Raw genomic sequence first — 22626 nt, 5'->3', positions numbered from 1 at the left:
GGTAAAAAGACAAAAGTGGAAGGAAAATATTATGCAACCACCAAAACTAGGATGTTATTTACTAAACAGAAAAGTGTACCAAGGATAGCAGAATGGTTAGAGAAGCTGTAAGGATATGTGGATACAGGTAAAAGGTAAAGGTAAAGGATCCCTGGACGGTGAAGTCCAGTCAAAGGCGACTATGGGGTTGCAGCGCTCATCTCACTTTCAGGTCGAGGGAGCCCGTGTTTGTCCACAGACAGTTTTCCGGGTCATGTGGCCAGCATGACTAAACCGCTACTGGTGCATGGAGGTCCATGACGAGTGCCAGAGCACACAGAAACACAATTTACCTTCCCGCAGCAGTGATACCTATTTATCTACTTGCACTGGCATGCTTTTGAACTGCTAGGTTGGCAAGAGCTGGGACAGAGCAACGGGAGCTCACCCCATCGCGGGGATGCAAACAGCCAACCTTCCAATCAGCAAGCCCAAGAGGCTCAGTGGTTTAGACCACAGGGCCACCCGCATCATATATAGATATGAAGATCACTAAGTGGGAGTGGGTGGCATTCATGTTTTATTCAAGCTTGATCCATTAAAATGAAAAAGACTTAACTTAGTCATGTTCGTTAATTTAAATGGGTCTCCTCTGAGCAAAACATAGCTGAATATTGCCCAAAGCTTATGGAATTTAGAAGGCAAATGGACAATGTATTTAAAAACATGGCTTCCATTTGGGCCAGAGATTGGAACCTGTAGCCCATCCTCCCCGACCACCAGTCATGCTGACTGAAGTTGGAGTTGGAGTCCAAGACAAACACTGAAAGAGCCACAAAACCCCAACTTAGATTATCCTTTCTTGCTACTGTACATAAATGAATGGGAACACTGTTACAGTAGAATTTCAAGTGGTATAGTCTAAAATCAAAGAGTGGTTTTCTAGTAATAATCTTATGTTATTTATCATATTTTGTAATAACTATTACTTAATGCTCTGAATTAGTTAAAGAAAAAAGGCTAGGGATGCAGGGAAATCAATTCTTTATTTGAGGCAAACAACCAGGGCTCATCTTGCTCCAGACTACAAAGAAAACTCTTTCATACTCTTATACTGCTGGTGTCAGGATGGTGAGGTTAACAGGAGACACTGCTGGGTCCATCTCACAACATGTCTCATGGCTGCATGGGGCTAGTTTTCCTTCTCCCCACAATCCATGCAGTCAGCAATATAGTCATTAACTATGTGCAAAACCCCATGGGGAGACAGAGAAGTGATGGGCCTGGGAGAGTACAGCAGCGCAAAGAAATTCAGGGGAAGGGAGGAACCCATCTTTTCACAGCCAGACCCAAAGCAGGCAGCCCTGGTCATTAAGGCAGACATCAGTGTCTCACAAAAAGGCACAGTGTTAGAGGCGCTTAGGAAAGTCAGCACTGAGGCAAACAGAGAAAAGGTGTGTGTATCTTCACATAACTCTTAAGGCACGAGGGCAGGAAGCAAACACTGGCTGGAGGCCTGCTGCTGGCACAGGGTTCCTCTTGATGGGCTACAGCTTGCAGGTGCCAGGCTTCTCCATGTTATGCAAAAGATAATAATAATAAACGGAGTTCTGTGACCACAATGGAAGACACTGAATGAATGAGAAGTGCCTGGAAATCCTGCACTGGATACTGGCTGTCTCATCTCTGAAAGGAGAACGGGGACCAGGGAGAGAAGAAAGGCAGTTAGAAAGATACATTAAAAAGTACCGCTTGTTTTCCTATAGCTCTCCTGTGCTGGCCCTGGCATAGATACTCACATTACAGCTAAGCATTCACACAGCACTTGAACTGTTTAAGGTGCCACCATATTGACCAATTTTGTTGACTGGTGTGGGAGGAGACTGAGGCTGGCATAAGGCCACCTAGTGGGTTCACAAAGGCTTCAGTGCCACATTAGCTCTCAGTTATAAGGCTGCATGGAAGGTGGGGTAGGGGATTGCTATTGGTCCGTGGACAATAGAGCCTTGGCTCTCACGTGTGTCATCATTTAATTTTCATTTACTGCATTTATATCCCACCTTTTTCTCTATGGAGCTCCTCATATAATCCCCCAAAGCAGTCTGCTGAGAGGCAGTGACTGGTGGTGAGCTTCATGGACAAGTGGGGATTTGAACCCTGGTCTCTCAGGGTTGACATTCTAACCACATTACCACACTGACTCTCCTGGTTTATCATCTCCAGAGATAATTGCTTGGATAAGTAAGTGTTATTAAAGCTGAACAAGTACACTGGTTATACATCACTCAAGGCTACACCTTCTCAGGGCTATTACCCTGCCACAGTTCTATGCGAAATTTGAACTGATAAATTTGAAGAAGCTGTGCATCACTCCCAAAGGCAGCTGGGCAGCATTACATCCTAAGCAGGTAAATGGCTTCACGGGGTTTTGTTTCACCACCCACCCATAGCAGAACTCATTGCTCCAACTGTTCTTACCGCACTACCCTTGGCTGGCCTGAGTGCCCTCCTGCTACTTCCCCGTGGCCCCTCAGCCGGGCTCTCCAGGGACTCCAACCTTTGTGTGAGTGCCAGCTTCTGCTGTATGGCCATGCGCAAGAGGGAACTCAGTGTCTTCTTCTCATCCTCAGCAGCTGCCAGCTGCCGCTGCATCTCATCTAGCTGACTCACATACTGGTCACACCTGGAGACAGATGGAGGTGGTGAGTTCAAGGCGAGTGTCAAAAAGGATCAACACCACAGAATCCTGGGCAGGCCTTAACACCAGCTCTCAGTGCTTTGCATATACTCAGGGTCCCATCAAATGCCAGAAAAAGAATGGAATATCCCACTGGACACTAATCATTGCTTGCTGAAATCTTGGCTCCCTTTAAATTAAGGGTGGTTTCTAGTCCTTATGGTTGTGAAAGTATATTGGAAAATGCATGAGCAATGCCTGGCAATATCTCAGAAGCTATAGGAATAGGGCTTCAATAATATGAATAGTTTGGCCAACTGTCAAAACAAGTTATGAGGAATCTAAGAAATTTTGTTTTATGTTGGGCAATATATAGGCTCTATATTCCACCCTTTGGTGGCACAGAATATGACAAACATTGCACATCTTGGAGTTTTGTTTTAGTTCAGCACCCCCTCAAAGAGCATTACCTCACCCCCTGCAGCTTCCTTCTCTTGTGCAACTTCTGCGGTCTAAGCAGCTTTCCATCTCTTTCTATGCATCGTGTGAAACCAGCCTTCCTAGTCCACAACCAGTCAATATCACAATTACTTGATTCTCCCAATCTACATGGCAAGTCCTCAGTTTCAGCACTTGTGTGAGGATAGTGGCACAATTCCAACATGAAACAGGAGCAGCAGTAGATCAAAGGCTCAATGCCAGCCCCCACCCACTTCAAGAGGCGGCTTACCTCCAACCTCTGCCCCACTGCCCCTTCTCTACTATAGGCACAGCTCCCTGGGATGCCCGTTCCTAACCTGCTGGCGAACATGGCACGTAGGGAGCAGAAAGTAGCAGCATCCTCCTTCAAGGCTTTCAGCTCATGACGCAGCTTGGCCATGGTCTCCGACACCAGCACCTTCTCGCCTTCAAACTGGCCTTTAAGGTTTGAGAGGGCGGCCTCTGCCGTCTAAAAGGGAAGGTTGCCAAGGGTCAGATGATGCACTAACAATAGGGACAAATGTAAGGTTCTGCATTTAGGCAGGAATAACCAAATGAACAAATAAAAGATGGGGGACACTTGGCTTGCCAGTAGTAGCTGTGAAAAGGATCTAGTGATCTTTGTAGACCACAAGCTGACCCTCAGTCAACAGTGTGATGCAGCAGCAAAAAAAGCAAATGCTATGCTATGCTGCATCAACAGAAGTCTAGTGTCTGGTCAATGGAAGTAATACTACCACTCTGTTCTTCCTTGGTTAGACTACGCCTGGAGTTCTGGGCTTCACAATTTAAGGAGGATATTGACAAGCTGTAACGTATGCAGAGGAGGGATGACCAAGATGAACAAGGGCCTGGAAACCACGCCTTATGAGAAATGGTTGAAGGAGCTGGGTATGTTTAGCCTGGAAAAGAAGAGATATGATAGCCACCTTCCAATATCTCAAGGGATATTACATGGAGGATGGAGCTTGCTTGTTTTCTCCTGCTCTGGAGGGTAGGACTTGAACCAAGAAAGGAGATTCCAACTAAACACCAGGAAGAACTTTTTGACAGTAAGAGCTGTTTGACAGTAGAAGGGATTCTCTTGGGATGTGGTGGACTCTCTTTCCTTGAAGGTTTTAAAGCAGAGGTTCGATGGCCATCTGTCACGGATGCTTAGTTGAGATTCCTGCATTGTAGGGGGTTGAACTAGATGACCATTGAGGTCCCTTCCCATTCTTTGACCTATAGCTTCTCCACATGGAAACACCCTTCACTATATGCAGAAAGTATCATTAAAGCACTGGCACACAAACATAGCGCACACACCCTTCTATGCTGCTATGCATAGGAGACTCAAACAGGCAGCTGGAACCATTCCACCCACAAGAACAATCTTGGAAGAGCCAGGCACAAGGGGCTACCAGCCTGCTGATAAGGAAATACCTTCAAGAAGCTACTTCACTTTCAGGTCAGCAACAGGGAACACATCAACAGGACACCTTTTTCAGAGATTGAACAAGTTTATGTGTCTCTAGGATTACACTCATGGGTGGCCCCATTCTTGCTTCAGCCCTTTTTTTAAAAGCAAGAGAAGATGCTCCAGCAAGGAGCCTCCAGAACACAGCCTAGGGTGCTTGAAAGATCCCAGGACTGCTCAATCCTGGTATATGTGCAAGGAGTATTCCCAATATCCAGTCTTACACATGCAAGCTGTGTCAGAAATTCATCATGTGCGTTTTTCAACAGGTGCAGGTTCAACTGCAACCACGTGGAGATCTCTGTCTGGATGCCAGGTTGGCAACTGATATCTCCATCTGGCATCTTCATCTTCATCAGCATGAAGATGGACTTTTCGGAGCTAGCCGACCTGACCAGAAGAGTCCACGATCAGAATGAGGAGGAGTACCAGGAAGAATGGATGAAATTTAATGATTATTTAGTTAAATACGTTAAGTTAAATTAATTGGAAAAAGATTGCAATCACCAGTTAGGCTTAGGACTTAAATAAGTAATGTGATGAATTATTATGTTTAATGCTGAATTGGGAAGAAAGAGTGATGTTAAGTGATTAAGTTAAAATTATAAGAACTTTGATTTGGAAAACCGTTAAAATGATAAGCACTGAAATTCAACTAGGGGGATACGAGGAAGTCACTTAACAATGTTAAGAAGATTAGTTTTAATAAGGTTATGATTTATGTTTGTTTGTTTATTTGTTAGTGTGTTTTTAATTTTGTGAAAATCAATAAAAAAATTTGAAGGGGAAAAAAAAGACATCTCCATCTGGCTGGCCCCTCCAGTTTTTTTAAAGCAGGTAAGCGGAAGAGTTTATTTATTGCATTGATCTCCTGCCTTTTTCTCCCAGGAGTACATGGTTAACTTCTCTCCTCAGTTAATCTCCACAATGACCCTGTGAGGCAAGTTCAGAGGCTGTGCCTGGCCCAAGGTCACCCAGTGAGCTTCATGACTGAGTGGGGATTTGAACCCTGATCTTGCAGGCCCACGTCCAACACTCTAACCACTACACCGAACTGGCTTCCTAGAGTACTTCTGCTATGGAGTAGCTTATATAAGTTAAGTAGGTAAATAAATATGGGGAAAGAAAAATGTCACTTGGAGTAAGATCTGAAGTGTTTTCCTTGAAGCTTGAATTTGTTTTATTCTGGACTGTTCGTTTTACTTGATGTTTTAATGTGTTGTAAACCACCAATATTTTTTTCTTTAAAATGTAAAGTGGTATAGAAACAAAATTATCAACAAGCTTATTTTTTTTTTAAAAAAAAAGGTGCCCAGACATTATGTTGTGGTGACCATAACATAGGTTTAAGGTGCCATTTGGTGATTAGCTTAAATATCTGAGTTTCTAACACTGAATGCAAGCCCAGACCACCACTTTTTTGGGATGCAGCCCTTTCTGCCTTCTTTCCCAGGCCTGGAAAGTTGGAGAAAACCTATCAAGCAGCCTAAGCACAGGGCTCATGCTGCAAACAGTGAGGAAAGCCGCAATAGTTGCTAGGAATGCAGGGCTGTGAAGAGAACAGTACTGGTGGGACGAGGGAGGAGCAGAAGAACAGGACAAGGACAGGAAGGTAAGAGTGCCCCAGGACTGCAGCCAAAGGAAGTGGGGTGGATAAACCCCTCCCAGACAATTGGAAATTCTATTAACAGGGTTGCTATAAGCCGCCACCCCCTCCAAGTGCATTTTCTTGGTTTGCACTGGATGCTGTCAGTCCACCCAGAGTTTAAACATGGCACTGGTATTTGGAAGGCAGGGCCTGCTGTCTGGGAACCTAGACAAAGTGTCCTGCTCTGCATTCCCCACCATCTAAGGTACAGCTAGTGGTTAAATGTGTCAAGGGTTTTTTCAGCTGTTGTGCCCAAACTCTGGAACCCAGGAGGCCCACTTAGCCCCATACCCATCAGCTTTCCAAAGAAAGGCTAGTGAAAACCACCTTATTATTTAGGCAGACCTGTAGCCTGCCTCCCCAGTCTGCTGCTCTTTGATTGTTGTTGTTATTATTTGTTTCTTGGTGGCTTTCCAAAAAAGCAGCTTATGAAACATTAAAACAAATGGTATGCAAGGGCCTGTGATCTCAGGCCATGCCACATCACATCCAGGCCTATTCATGGGCCAAAATCATGTGGGAGCACTGAATGAGAGGTTGGGAATACAATTCCACTCCAGAGAATCTTAGTTTTAGAACACGTTTCTAGCCTTCATTGTTGTAAGCCACCATCAAAATATTTCTCTTGTGGGAGGAGGAAATGCAGCTAATAACAATCCACAGTTAACCTGACATGATGGAAGGATGGAAGCCACAAAGAGGATGATTTAAAGAGAAAGACATATGCAATGGAAAAGATGTTTTTAAGGCATTGCAGTGATGGAATCCAATGGCTGGGTTGCTCTTAGAATGGTCTCTCTGTAAAGAGTTTTTGTAAGTTTATTTATGCTGTAGCTTGACACTGTATTCCCAGTAGGAAGGAATGTGAGTTTGGGTAAGGCGAGCACAGATGGAGGAGACAGGAGAACTGCAGTAAATCAGTGAACCAGGGAAAGAACTTTGATTTGAACATGTGAAAATATTCAAGCTGGAAAATAAATGCCGAAATCTGGAAATAAGAACTTACTGAAATACTACACATGCTGCAATCAAATATACACACTAAGTTTTTTTAAATATATTTGCTGTTTGCAGGGTTGTAAAGGGGCAGCTGATGGAAAATATAACTGAAATTATGGGGTGATTTCAACTAGAAATTGAGAACTAACAGCAACGGTGGTCTATCATGGACATATCTTGCAAGAAGAGAAGGAAATCAGTTTTGGAAATTGTATTGAATTAATTCCGTAATGATTTGTAATAATTTGGAAAATCAATAAAAATAATTGGAACAATCCCTTGCTCTTCCTATGATAGACAGAAGAAACCTGTGTAAAATAAATGTTGTATAATTCTGCAATTTGCAAGATCGCAAAATATTGCCTCGGCAAAGATTCATTTACTTTTAGACACAACATATTCACAGCCTGATCATACCTGTTTTGTGACTTCTTAACACATTCAGTTTTGCAGTCAGTGTAAGAAAATCCCCATAACTCTCACTGATGAGCCCATTTGGCACCAGTAGCCTAGCAGAACTCCATTCTTCTTCCTCTGCCTGCACTGTTTGGCAGGAGAAGCAGCAGCAAGATGAAAAAGGTGCTACTGGCAGTGGGCAACCCACCAAAAGGGCTCATTGCACTAGCTGAGGGTGCTCCCAGTCCCAGCTGCAGGCCCACACCTTTCTCACCCTCCCCATCCTAGTCACTCAGGGCTGACTTGCACCACAGCCAGGCTACTCCTGCACCCACCTGCTTGTTGGCCTTGAGTACTGTGCGCAGGGTGGCGATCTGCTCCCGCTTAGTACTCAGCAGGGACTTCAGCTTCAGCACCTCCTCCACCAGCGCCTCCTTGTCACGCTCCAGTTCGGCACCATGCCCCATCAGGCCCTGCTGATGCACCAGGGAGAGCGCCACCTGCAGGTGCCCTAGTTGTTCTCGCAAGACGGCAGTCAGGTTGGCCACATTGAGGGGCTCCAACCCACAGGGGGAACTGGGGCTGCTGGCTGGGGACTGGTCCCCACTGCTGCTTGTCTCCATTTCTGTGAGTAGGAGTTTTCGGGAGGACCGTCTTCTGCACATGCTCCGGGCTCCACGACCTTCCCGGTAATAGTCCAACACAACACGCTGAGGGGTGATGCTGTGGCAGGCACAGACATGATGATACAGAGCGGCCATCTCCTCGGAAAAACCCAGGAGCTCTTCCTGGGCCTGAGCCAGCCGTGACTGACTCTCCCGTGCCATCCTTCGGGCAACCCGCAGCTCCGTTTCTAAATGAGCAGCTGCCTCCCTCTCCTGCCGGGCTGCCAGCTGGGCCTTTTCTAACTCTTCATGGCAGCGCTCCCTCTCACAGGGTGATGGGTGGTCCCCGCCATTGCTAGGGCCAGCATCCAGGGTCTGAAACTGCTCCACCTCATGGTTGTTGCACAGCTGTTGCTGGGCTAGAGCCTCCTGGGTGCTGCTCAGCTGTTTCTTAAGGTCCTGCAGGTCTGAGGCAAGCGAGGCCTTCTCATTTTCTGCCTAATAATGCAAACAGGAAATTAGAAAGGGGGTGGGGAGAGAGTTTGGTGTTTATGTTTCCCAACACAAGGCATGGAGATAAACTGAGCCATAAGATAAATCCAGATCCAAGGAGGCCAATAGAACTCTAAGTTGTTGGGACATGCTCAAGAGCACTTTATGTCAAGAACAGGCTATGTATTTTGCAGAGCTACGTCCTGGCATGGAAAACAGGAACTAAACTGGGAGTAGCTGGCAAGGACACTCTTAATAGGCAAGTGCTCTGAGTGAGCAAGGACAGCACTGGTTTTGCAGCCTTACCCCAGAGATTAAGGCTGCTCAGTTCTATTCCGAAACTGTGACCCTTTTGGAGGGATCAATACAGAAGGGACAGGCTATCTCTTTATAGAGCTTGCCACTCCCAGGTCTCAAGTTTCCATCTGGGCTTTAAAGAGCCATACAAAAAGAAGCTGAGCTTCCGGGCTTTTGATTCGCAGCCAGGTATTTCCTTTGGCCAAGGGTGGCCAGAATGAGGCTAGCCGGAAGTGACCCAGAATCAACTATCATAGCATTCACCTTCAGGAGGCTCTCTAAACTGTGGGTGATCTCTAATACAAGATAAGCTGTTAAAAATAGAAGATGGAAGAAGAGAGAGCTGCATTCTAGACAAAAAGTGGACAAAGTGGACAAATGTCTCCAATACCTTGCAAGAGTAGAACAGCATTCAAACCTCCTTTGCCAAGACAACTGGCTTGGCAGGAGGGAGAGATAATCTGCAGACAAGCAGCCTGAAGGGGGTGGGGAAAGTGCAACAGGGTCAGGCCAGAGCATGACGCCAGCTGGGCAGGATGTGCAGCTGCTCGGAATAACTTTAGTGGCTTCCTGCCACTCACTCTACAGGCGACTGAGAAGCTTCCAGCTCAACCGGAGTGGGGAGACAGACAGACAGAAACAAACAGCAGACTCCACAGACAAGATTATTGGCAGAGTAGAAACCCAAAAGCTATGCCTCTGGCATCCGAGCGACTTGCAGTCAGAATAGCTCCTTTGAGTTCACTGTGGATCAATACTATCAAGCCATAATTTTGATCTCTAAAACCTTGCTTAGAAAATCACTTCCCAGCCTAGCATTTTCTTAGCTTTTGCCACACCCATGCTCCCCGCCCTACAGAAAGAGGAAATAGTCCCATTACAGTACATTTTAAGTTTTGAAGAACAGGAACCCACTTTTTAACATCACAGCCTGATTGTTGAAATTGCAATGATGGCCACTATTTGTGCTGTAATACCTTCATCCTCTGCCTGAGGCAAAACGGAATGGCAAGGAGTTCTAGGGGATGCCATCTAATGCTGCCCTGGACCACTTCAGGATTACAGATGGAAAAATCAAGGGTCTACAAATCTAGCTGGAGTTGCCCTTGCCAGATAGTCAACACCAAGATATCCCACTCCTGCATCCTCTGTGAATGGGGAGGGAATAATATTTTTCTCTATTTTTCCCTTAAAGTAAAAATAATGCAAATAGAAATGTGCACCCCACCATGAGACTATCATTTATCATAATAATAAATTTCCAAAAAATTAAGACTTCTTGAGATGGTTTAACAACATGAACTCCAGAAATATTCTCCATATTTTCTCAAAGTCATTTCTCTTCCATATTCCCCTTCTTACTTTAATAGCACACGTTAATTTATCATTAATCGCTATATCCCACACTTCTTTGTACCATTCTTCTATTCAGCATCTACCTTGCTTTTACCATTTCCTAGCTTTGATAACTCTTCCCACTCAACAAGTTTTTAAGTTCTTCATAGCTTGCGTACGGGGAGGGAATAATTCTGCTGGGCACAAGAAACCACTCACTCTCCCCAGGTTCTCTGACAATCGTGTGGCTGGATAAAAGCAAGGGATAAGTAAAGGTAAAGGGATCCCTGACCATTAGATCCAGTCGCAGACAACTCATCTTGCTTTACTTGCTGAGGGAGCCAGCGTACAGCTTCTGGGTCATGTGGCCAGCATGACTTAAGCTGCTTCTGGTGAACCAGAGCAGCGCACGGAAACGATGTTTACCTTCCTGCTGGAATGGTACCTATTTATCTACTTGCACTTTGTGCTTTCGAACTGCTAGGTTGGCAGGAGCAGGGACCGAGCAACGGGAGCTCACCCCATCGCGGGGATTCGAACTGCTGACCTTCTGATCGGCAAGCCCTAGGCTCTGCGTTCTTTGCAGGTACAAGAGGGCTCTGGGCAGGAGGGGAAGTGGAAGAGAAAAACAAGGGGTCTTGCCTTGCATCAGCACACTGGGCTTTGCACAGCTAGTGCTGTTTATTCCCCAAGCCCAGCATAAAGTGAGAACTGAAGCACATCCCTCCTGATAAGTTCCCCACATGCACCAGAGGACTCTTGTGTGGGAGATCAATCACAACTGCCTATTAGCCAAAGTAAGAGATGGACTGTCCAAGGAAGAAGAATTTGGTTTAAATGACGCCCTTGTGTAAAAAACAAGTCTCTGTACATTCAAATATAAATTACCAGGGGCAAAGACTAAACTAGAATCTTCTTGCCAATACTAGCTTTGTTTTTCTACAATGGAGCATTCAACAATTTGATTTCATCCCTTGAAGTATTACACAGTAACTACAGAGACAGGGGCAAGGACTTTTTCAGAATTTGGATACACAGTACATGGCAGTGGACTGAATCTCTAACAGAGCTGCAAACCCCAAGTTAGCCAGCTGGGGTAGGGTGAGGGGTGGGGATAGCTAACCATTCGCATTGGCCCAAAACATAGCACATCTTGCTCCACTGTGCAACAGGAATGCAATTCACGTTGTTAGTCATCTCATATTGAAACCAAACCTCTCCCTGATCCACAGGGCTTAACCTGCTTACCTGGAGCAGCTGTTGCTGCAGTTTGTGAATCTCTGCCAAGTTAAGCTCACTGAAGAGGTCTGCCACAAGACCAGGTGCAGGCCGGATGCTGTGGGGTGTGGAAGCCATGCTCCCAATGCTGCTGGCATTGGCAAAGCCACTATCCTGTTCCTCTGCACGGCTGTGGTTAAGCTCTTCTAGGTTGGCTTGCAAGCTGCTTAGGGAGTCATGGCGCCCTCCTGTGCAGATGGCCAGCTCTCGCCGCAATTCCTGCTTCTGCTCACGCTCTGCCTGCAGAGCCTCTAGTGCCTCCTGAAGTTGGTGTTCTGCCAGGTCCCGGAGACGACCCAGCTCCAGCAGCTGAGTCCCAGCAAGCACCAGCTCTTCCTCTCGGCAGCTAAGGGCATGCTTGATGCTTTCAAACTCCACCTGAGGAAGGAAAAAAGGGCACAATACTAGGTGGTTGGCTGCTGCTCATCATCAGGCCCTGCCTCCCCCAGTATTTCATCTGAATTACTGACATCCACATCTTTCAGCTTCAACATCACTTGGACCAGTGATGACTGAATATGGCACATGCTTACACTTTCTTTTTACACCAACAGATGGAAAACAATCCCCACCATCCTTTAAGATCCACCAGCAAGCCCTTCTTCCATGTCCTCTTATGTAAGTGTCAGACAGACATGTGGAATTGTGGACAGGCACCTGTATTGTGGAACTTCCTATCACCACCGTTCCAGACACCAAAACAAGAAAACCTGAGTGAGCTTTTAGTGGCCTATTCATGACGTAGATAAGCTGGACAGGCATTTAAGAGCTATTAAAGAATTCTGTTTTATTCATCTTGCACATTATTCTGCAACAAGCTCAAAATAAGTTTAAAATGCAAATCCTATATCCTAGTAGCAAAGGTGGTGGTCCTGTACTTTTTAGTGAAACAAGGCCATCAGCAAAGTCAGTATGTCTGCATAATTGTGAAACTATTAAAAAAAAATAGTTTAACTCAACACAGAAAGAGACATAGCAACAGGTATTCGAATCCAGAAATTGGACTATGCGAGCAATTAAGCATCAGTAAAAAGCAAGGGAAAAGGAACTTAAGAGATGGAAGGATGGAGACAACTGGTCTGCTCCAGTCCCCAACTATTAACACCACTGCAGAGAAATCAGTATTGTGGGTGCAAACTTGAGTATAGCAATTACACCCCCCCCCGAGCTTTTAAGAGCTCTGATCCCTTTGAAGTTAAGAGCCTTGGAGAAATATGTTCAATCTGATAAAAAATACTTCCTCCAAACCCAATTAATTGCACAGATCCCAGGTACAAAGGCGCACACGCGCAAACGCACACACTCTGTATGTACTGTATTTTTCTCTCTAAAAGGCGCACCAGACCACAGACCACCTAGTTTTTGGAGGAGAAAAACAAGAAAAAAAATATTCTGAATATCAGAAGCCAGAACAGCAAGAGGGAACGCTGCGCAGTGAAAGCAGCAATCCCTCTTGCTGTTCTGGCTTCTGGGATAGCTGCCAGTGTGGTGTAGTGGTTAAGAGCAGTAGTCTCGTAATCTGGGGAACCGGGTTCGCGTCTCCGTTCCTCCACCTGCAGCTGCTGGGTAACCTTGGGCCAGTCACACTTCCTTGAAGTCTCTCAGCCCCACTCACCTCACAGAGTGTTTGTTGTGGGGGAGGAAGGGAAAGGAGAATGTTAGCCGCTTTGAGACTCCTTAAAGGGAGTGAAAGGCGGGATATCAAATCCAAACTCCTCTTCTTCTTCATTCGCTCCATAAGACGGCACACACATTTCCCCTTACTTTTTAGGAGGGAAAAAGTGAGTCTTATAGAGCAAAAAATACGGTAATTTCATTTTGTATACTGCCCTTCATATGAAGATAACGAGGGGATCACAACATAAAAATAAAAAATGAGAACACAAATATAAATTCAACAAATATTAATAGCACCTTAACATCGGAGGCCTTCCAAGAGGCATCCCCTGCCATGCCTAAACTATTGAGGTAAAAAAAAGGGATCACTTGATATGGAATGACCCTTAACTCAGTTGGTTAGAGCATAATGCTGAGAATGCCAAGGCAGCAGGTTCCATCCCTGTAAGGGACAGCTGCATATTCTTGCATTGCAGGGGATTGGACTAGATGATCCTCAGGGTCCCTTCCAACTCTATGATTCTATAAGAGGCTTGCTTCGCGTTCCTAATAGTGGTACCTCAGAAATCAAACAGAATATGTTCCGGAAGTCCATTCAACTTCAAAAACGTTCGAAAACCAAGGGACAGGAAGCTCCTGCAGCCAACCAGAAGCCGCAGAAGTTGTGTTGGACGTTCGGGTTGCAAAAAGGAACACTCACTTCCGGGTTTGTGGCATTCGGGAGCCAAAACATTCAACTTGCAAGGCGTTCAGGATCCAAGGTATGACTGTACTACTGTCTTTCTAGCAGCAGGCAAATACTTTCTTTTTTAAACTCTCCAAGACAATGAAAAGGTTTTAAGATTTCAAATGGCTAACACTTTAAAACAGGGCTAGATTCAACTAATGAGTTGCGCTAGCAGGAGCTGGCACAAGTCCTGGTAGCACAATGTGGCTTCCCCGCCTCCTCCTGCACCACCATATCAGCTTGGGAGGGTCAGGAGAACCTTTAGAACAGTGCAAATGGGGAAGAGGAGAGGAGAATTCTACCCGACAAGCAGAATTCTTGCACTGGTAGAATGTTCATATTAGTACGACACTGAATTCCACCCTTAACGTTTTGAACTACAGCTTTAAATATTTTTAGACTGTTTATGATGGTTAGTTGCATGTTTTAAGTCCTGTAAGATTGCTCCTGCAATACTGCTAGACTGCTGAGGTTCAGAATCAACTAATCAAGGCTCAGAGTTCAGCCATCTTAGAAGTGTCTCTACAGCAGCTGTATTAGTATCACCCCACTTCCATCCACAAGCCAGCAAAGGTCCATTGGGACATGGTTGTAGGTGAAAGCAAACATACATTTGCAAAATTCAAGCAGGTGAACACAACCGAAGCAGTATTCCTATAAAGCAGATGCTATACAATGACGTGGTTGACATCTGGTCCACACCAGTGTATGAAAGGCACACATTCAAGTGGTCAGTGCCAGGCCCACTGTAGTATGTGGAAGATACCAATACCTGACTGCCCTTGAGCACGGAGACCTGCTTCTGCAGAGAGATGTTCTCCTCTTCAAGTTCAGCACAGTCCTGCAACTGACGCAGCTCCCGTGTCTTGACCTGTTTCATCTCCTCACATAGCCGGGCCTTCTCGGATTCTAGGATCTGACATTCCTGGGAAGACAGGGGGAAATAGGAACCAAGTCAGACATGCCACAAACCACCCATCATATGGTATTACATCAAGGCAGGATTGGATAAGGAAGAACTTGATATAGGATATGTTAATGGCAAGATCCAATACCCAAAGCAACTTCATCCTACCTACAAACACTTTTTAAAGCTTTCTTAAAGGTAAAGGTAAAGGTACCCCTGCCCGTACGGGCCAGTCTTGCCAGACTCTGGGGTTGTGCGCCCATCTCACTTAAGAGGCCAGGGGCCAGCGCTGTCCGGAGACACTTCCGGGTCACGTGGCCAGCGTGACATTGCTGCTCTGGCGAGCCAGAGCCGCACACGGAAACGCCGTTTACCTTCCCGCTGGTAAGCGGTCCCTATTTATCTACTTGCACCCGGAGGTGCTTTCGAACTGCTAGGTTGGCAGGCGCTGGGACCGAGCAGCGGGAGCGCACCCCGCCGCAGGGATTCGAACCGCCGACCTTTCGATCGGCAAGTCCTAGGCGCTGAGGCTTTAACCCACAGCGATAAGAAGCTTTCTTATTCCATGTTAATTCATGGAGGCTCCTCATCAAGCTTTAAAACCCTGCTTTTTGGGGGGTCAAAGCTGCATGAGGAGCCTCCACCAGAAGAAAGTACTTGTTCATACAGCTCATGCAACTTGCTTCCAAAGGAGTCAGTGAGGACCAGCACCCTGGATGGCTTTAAAAGAGGACTGGTCCAATTCATGGAGGATAAGGCTACTAGCCATGATGGTGGCACTCTGCCTCCATAGTTGGGAGACACCAGTTTCTGAACACCAGTTGCTAGAAATCAAAGGAGGGGAGGGTGCTCTTGTGGTTGGGTCCTGCTTGAGGGTTCCCCACAGTCATCAAGTTAGCCACTGTGAGGACAGAAAGTTGGTCTAGATGGCCTACTCCAGCAGGATTCTTCTTACATTCTTGAGCACAGGGACCCCACCCAACCCCCATTTCAAAGCTTTGTCCTCCAACTTGGAGGATAACCAGCATGGCAACGGGAGGCAGAGCTAGCATGATTGTCACTGTGGTCCCCTTCATCTTTTTATCATGGCCCAGTAATGCCTGAGGACTTGATTATTAAATCAAAGTGAGGGAGAAGTGTCCACATGGTTTCACACTTAAAAGTATATCTAACACTTACATCAAGCTGCAAGTACAAGCTGCTATTGGTGGTCAACCACAGCAGAACATTTTTATGGCATGACAGTGAATTTCACCCACAGAGTACACTGTAGAAATAACAAAATGCAGGGAGCAACATCTCACATTCTCATGGACGTCTTAATACTCCAGGAACAAATCACTACCACTTTTCCCATTTCACAGCTAACCAATTTTGCATTCTGGTTTGCAGGACCATTGTGTTAGATTCCCCATTTTTTGCTACTCTGTTTTTCTATGTTATACACTACCAAAGAGGCCCACACATTTTGGTTGGCTGGCTACCAAGGCTAAATTCTATGGTGGCCAAGATCTTGGTCCTCTCAATAGCAGAAGGGCAAAACCTTATTCCTGATTTTTCACCGTGTGAGCACTCGGAGCAGCTCAGAAACATAGCACAACTGTGGAAATGATCCTCCAAGTTACCTCCCAACTCAAAGTCTGGGGGAATTGCCACACTATCATTCTGAGGCATTAGACACACCTTTCAAGCTGCAAAATCCAACAACCACTGCAGACCTCCCCTGAAACTTGGAGATGGAAGTAGAACATGCTTGAGGTACTTCAAAAACCTTGGAAGTAATGAGACACAGCCAGCCCTCCTCCCATTATGAGGGTTACCATAGTTGTGTTGTGCTTTAGAAGACCTCTAAAGCACAGCATGATTTCTGAAATGATTCCCCAAAGCACCTCCCCAGCTTCAAGTTTCGGATGACCTCTAGGGTTCATCAAGCTCACCCGAATGGGTGGGATACTCTAGCTTTATAAACTCTAAACCCACAAGCATTTAGTTCAGTATTCTATGTAGCTGGCTTTCATTAGTTTAAAGAACAAAAAATAGAACTTCCAGTCTCGATGGCTGCAGAAATAATCTTGAATACACATGGGCAGTGGTTGGTGAGATTTTCTGAATGGAAACAAACAGGACTTACAGTAGCCAGATACTGGGGCTGCAGTGCTTTATATAACTTGAGGGCCTCACCTGCCCCTTCCTGTCTTAGAAACTATTATGGCATATAGGTGGCACATCAATCAATAAAGCAGTGGAAACAGAATTGTGCAAAATGCAGCCAACTGCTTACTACAAATATTTCATTCCTTTATCAATTTAGCAACTAACCTAATACACTTTAGAAAATACATATGTACAGACTTGTGTGCTAGACAGTTCTGAACTACAACCCATATGGACCACCCCAGTTCCTTAACACAATCACATTACCTTCCTCAAGTCCCGCAGAGCCACACTAATACGCTCATTTTCTACCCCATTGTTGTCCAACTGGGATCTCAGATGCTTTACATTGTTCTGAAGCTCCTCAATGGTCTGAGTCAGGCAGGCTTCTTTGGAAGCAGTTTCTCTGAGCAGACATTCTTCTCGGCTCTCGCCGTCAGCTGCTGCCCGTTTGTGACTGCTGTGGGACTCTGCTAAAGCCTAGAAAAGATAGAAGGAGGCAGGAGATTATGGTTAAGAGCACATTGCCCAAGCTGGAAACATGCTAAGGGCATCCTTGCCCAAGGCAGAACAGGGGAAACTTTCACTCACCTCCTTCATGTGGACCAGCTCCATGCGTAGCACCTCCAACTGGCCTTCCAGCTCACCACAGCGCTGCTTGAGCTCGCCATTTTCCTCCAGCACAGCCAGCCCATACTGTGCAGCCTGGACTTTTTCTCGGGTTGCCTCCTGCAGCTCAGCCACCAGTCGCTCCACCTCTGCTTGAAGCTTTTCTGGATCTTGGGCCATGGAGGCTGCTGGCATGCTGCCCCTGGCCAATGACAGATAAATATTTGCTAGGAGGCAGGAAAGCATAGGTGGAAGCACAGAAGATAAAACTATCAGGCTTCTCTATCCAATAGACAGAGCTGCCAGTCAATCCCCTTTTAAATCCCATTATGGAGATCCCTTGCACACCCAGATTTCATCTCCCCTGCTCATTCAAAACTCAAATATGCCACTGGTGCTCCAACTAAAATCTGGGGTGTTCTTAAGCCACCTCTCAGCATGGATGAGTAACATCTCCAGGCAAGTCTAATCTATTGATCACTCTGACCTATACTAAAGAAAGAGACATATTTTACTCATTTTTATTTAACAATATATAACGCTTGGTTGTAGTAAAACCTCTAAAACAGTTATAGGCAATTAACTGAATAGACATGTATGTGGTAAGTCAACTGCACAAGTAAGGTTTAATTTGTGGCTTCATACAGTAACATTTACAAGTCTGACTTGACCTAACCCCCACCATGGACAAAACAGGCCAAAGATGGCTCAGATGTTCATTAGCTAGGAGTTAACCAGGAGCTTGAGAAAACACAAACAGCAAATAAACAAAAATACAAAATCAGAGTACTAGCCTCCACTAATCTGATTACTGCACCCCAACACATTTTGAACTTTTATGGAGCTAATGATTCAAAGTCAGGCAAAGAGTTATTGTTCTGGGAGGCATCTGAGAAAGAATAGTTTAGATGTTAGCCTCAGACACCAAGGCATAAAATATTTAAGGTAAAGGTAAAGGGACCCCTGACCATTAGGTCCAGTCATGACCGACTCTGGGTTTGTGGCGCTCATCTCGCTTTATTGGCCTGTACAGCTTCCAGGCCATGTGGGCCAGCATGACTAAGCTGCTTCTGGTGAAACAGAGCAGTGCATGGAAACGCTGTTTACCTTCCCGCTGGAGCGGTACCTATTTATCTACTTGCACTTTGACGTGCTTTCGAATTGCTAGGTTGGCAAGAGCAGGGACTGAGCAACAGGAGCTCACCCCGTCACGGGGATTCGAACCGCCAACCTTCTGATCGGCAAGTCCTAGGCTCTGTGGTTTAACCCACAGCGCCACCCGTGTCCCTCCTATAAAATATTTACTGGGAGTTTTAATCCTCTATCTCAGCATGCAGGCACAACTACTTAGAAATCAATTAACATGTATGATTCATCATGCAACAGTCGCAGCTGGAACATTACTGTGCCAAACATTGGTGCCTATTTGGTCAGAAACATCACAGACCTCAGCCCAGAAATTGTATCCCACCCTTTCTTTCTCAAAGGACTTCAGCATGGCATAATTAATAACCAAGAGGGAATCAGATGGAAAGATAATAGTACCACTGGGAGAGGCAAATTGAACCCGCCCTCAAATTACGTTCAATGAGAGCTCCCCTGCTCACAATAGATGTGGCTGAATATAAATGTACTGCATTGCTTCTAGAGAAGACCTTGGCTTTGATAGACCCTCTGGATGTGTGGAACTCAAAAAAGCATCCAGTGAAAACACCTCCATGCAAAACCTTGCCTATGGAACATGCTCCTTGAAGCATACTAAGAGAGGCTGCTACTGACAGACTGTACTGATTACAACATGATACATAGAAGGAGTTGCTTTTTAGGGATGCAGTGGTGCCCCGCAAGACGAATGCCTCGCAAGATGAAAAACCCGCTAGACGAAAGGGTTTTCCGTTTTTCGAGGCGCTTCGCAAGACGAATTTCCCTATGAGCTTGCTTCGCAAGACGAAAACGTCTTGCGAGTCTTTTCGCTTTCCCCTCCTTTTTCTAAGCCACTAAGCCGCTAATAGCGCTAATCCGCTAATAGGGGTGCTTCGCAAGACGAAAAAACCGCAAGACGAAGAGACTCGCGGAACAAATTATTTTCGTCTTGCGAGGCACCACTGTATATGGGACAACATTGTTTTATGTTTTATAATTTAGATAGAAGTAGCATCTACCCTATGAGAAGAACTGACTTATAGGAAAAGACCAAGGGATGTCTGGAAACTGGGGAGATGCCTTTCAGATACTCAGAACCCCAGAGTGAAGGCAACTGTCATTCTTTACGCAGCATCCAGTACCGTCTCTGTGCATGGAAGTATCATTTAGGAATATGCAAGCTTCCATAAGGAATATGGGAAATATAAGCATTTTGGTGATGGTAGTGGTGGGGATACAGAGAAAGCATGCAGCCATGCTTAGGAAGGTCAGGAGTGTGGTTGCTTTCCTTGTAATAGGGAGGGGGCAAACAGCAGCAGAACAAAGCTTCTCACACTGGCTAACCATTATAACTGCAAGCTTCTCTAAAAAAATAACACAAGCAGTAATCAGAAGAAAATATCACTGTCTAAAGGGTGGAGTATCACATTAGAGTTCATGTCACAGTTCACAATAGCTGTAACTTGCTTTTTCTTATTAGTTAATTATCTGCTGTTCACCAAGTGTTAATGCTTTGACAATTACCACAAATTACGCAGTCAGGTTTACATTTAGGGAAATCGCAGGGATCAGCACACCCAGCGTGCAACGGATGAGCCTCCACTCAGGAAAATTTCTTCACGATCAATGTATCTTCTACTACCAGGCATTTGCCGAAAAATGTTTTTTGATTGGCCAGACATCCAAAACCAAGCTATACGCTGACCTAGAAGATATGTGCCTTGATTTCCATTGCTCCCCATTACAAAATATAACAAAATGTTGTCATCCACTCCTTAACATTAACAAGCATTTTAAAGGATGTAACAAAACAACTCCATCAAAGAATAGTCCACCAGACTTGTAAATAGTTACTTGCCTAGAAAGTAAATGTTATTTGCACCAGTCTATCTTGAGATAATGGAGCGTGCCTCTGCCTTCCCTAACACCCCAGAAAATAGATGTTACTAGCTGGAGAAGTACTAGATAGCAAAGGTGGAGAAGGGTGCCAGCCTTCCCTTTACAACCCAGAACACATTATTTGCACCCGTCCAGCTCCAGGAGTACCCACGGAACCAAACACTATACTGCAGTTTGCAATCACAGGAAATGAAGCAGACAGGAATAGAAATGCAAGGTTGCCCAGAGAAGACTGCAAAAGAGAAAGATGTGAGACTGCCACTTTGCTTTCTGAAGCAAGTTGTATCTTCTCCAGATCATTTTGCTAAGAAAACAAAGAGCCTTAGGACACCTTAAGGCTAGTAAGATTACCACAGTTCCTATGGTGGGTACTAGAGGAAAGGAGGATATAGCTAAAAAAGCTAGAAGTAAACTCTGTTTTCACAACAGTCTTCAGACAGGCTTGAGAGACTTCTGCTTTGATGACACATAAGCTGATCAACCACCACTTGACTTCCCTCCACACCAGTGCAATGAGCGTTACAGACTATAGCGCTACCTTTTATGAGTCTGTCAGTGACTGAGTGCAGGGCAATGTTAGTACTGTAGTAAGTGCAGAGGCCTACTTGCCACCAAGGTGAAATGGATCACAGGCGAGGGCTCACAAGAGAATGGACTGTATGAAAGAGCACTACATCACACAAGCTTTCACCTGGAGGTTCAGTTGGTATAGCCCTGAGGCAAACTGGCCATTTTAAAGAGAACTAGGCTAGAGCTGAATGTATGAGCAGGTGAGAAGGAGGACACAGTCAAACAGCTGAAACCTAAAGTTAAAAAGGCAGTAAGCAACAGGAGTCAAAACTGCGGCAATCAAGATACTGCAAGTATCAAAGGAATGCTCCCATAAATAGTAAGAACAATTGCAGAAAAATGCCGTAATATCCTGTGTTGGAGAAACAACACATGCATACCTACCATCCTTGCAATCCAGAAGAATGACCACCTCCTGCCATTAATCCCATTTTACCCATGAACACATGCTAGGGCATTGGCCAAAGTAACTAATCCAGACTAAGCAGTCGAGGAATGTGTAACTTGACTTCACATCTTCATAGTGCAGAAGATTGTTGCTTCACATTCTGTATTAAGCAATGGAACACAGTACCCACCTTTAGCTGTGCTTCCAGCCACAGAATCAAATCGGACCCTGGGCTCCAGCCACAAAACCCCACACTTTCTCCCCCACCCGCTGCTTTGTGTGACACCTTGCCAGTTTCCGGGATCTCAAAACCTCACTCTTCTGCGACATTTTGCTTGGTCCCAAGAAAAAAGTACTGCCCTGCTGTGGATTTCTGAAGGGTTTACTTCCCCCTTCCCGTCTTCTAAATGACTGCTTATTTCGCTTTTTCACGCATCTCAGAAGAAGGTGGGAAACACCACCCTCCTGCGTGACTGGCAACAAGCCAGAAGAGTGCCGAGAAAGCTGCTTTGCAAGCTCGAGTAAGGAAAATGGTTGGCGCGAATCCGTTTTGAGAATAACGCCGCTTCCCCCCCCCCCACACCCAGCCCAGTGTTATAACGCCCTTGGGTTCCAGAGGCGCTAATGAAAAGGCACTCGGCTGTCACTTTCGGATGTGAAGGCGGGCTGAGGCGAAAGGAGGCCGCTCCCGCGGGGCCGAGGCCGGGCTCGACGCGCGCAGCCCCTCAGAGGAAGGCGCGCAAACTCACCTGCGCCCTCACCTCGCGGGCAAGGGGCGTGGCCTCCGCCTCAGCGTCCTCCAATGGCAGCGCGGCAGCGCGGCTGGGCGCGAAGATCGCTCCTCCGGTCCCCGGCAGAGGCCGACGCGGGGGATTTCCGCCTCAGGCGGGAGGGCGGCACGCCTCCCTCTCCTCCGCACGCGGCGTCCCCAGGCGCCGCTCCGCGCGGCCGGCGTCAAGCAGTGACA

General features: G+C 45.9%; 1 protein-coding gene across 2 annotated transcripts; it reads right to left on the bottom strand.

Moving 5' to 3' along the window:
- Window positions 1-1006: 1006 nt before the first annotated feature.
- LOC307205967 (protein bicaudal D homolog 2-like) lies at window positions 1007-22551 on the bottom strand. Of its 2 annotated transcripts, none has more exons than XM_079958706.1 (9): window positions 22409-22551; window positions 17642-17861; window positions 17318-17530; window positions 14762-14914; window positions 11616-12023; window positions 7974-8741; window positions 3454-3605; window positions 2458-2662; window positions 1007-1665 (listed from the first exon to the last, which is right to left on the bottom strand). In XM_079958706.1, the coding sequence occupies exons 2-9, from the start codon at window positions 17852-17854 to the stop codon at window positions 1660-1662; spliced, it is 2118 nt and encodes a 705-aa protein (XP_079814832.1). In that variant the 5' UTR covers window positions 17855-17861; window positions 22409-22551; the 3' UTR covers window positions 1007-1659. The 2 variants fall into 2 exon arrangements, with proteins under 2 accessions (XP_079814832.1, XP_079814833.1); XM_079958707.1 differs by lacking the exon at window positions 22409-22551 and adding an exon at window positions 21850-22239.
- Between the last annotated feature and the right edge of the window lie 75 nt (window positions 22552-22626).

Source organism: Podarcis cretensis, assembly GCF_951804945.1.
Source record: "Podarcis cretensis genome assembly, chromosome: 17".
NCBI lineage: Eukaryota > Metazoa > Chordata > Lepidosauria > Squamata > Lacertidae > Podarcis > Podarcis cretensis.
This window is presented reverse-complemented; position numbering and strand designations above follow the sequence as displayed.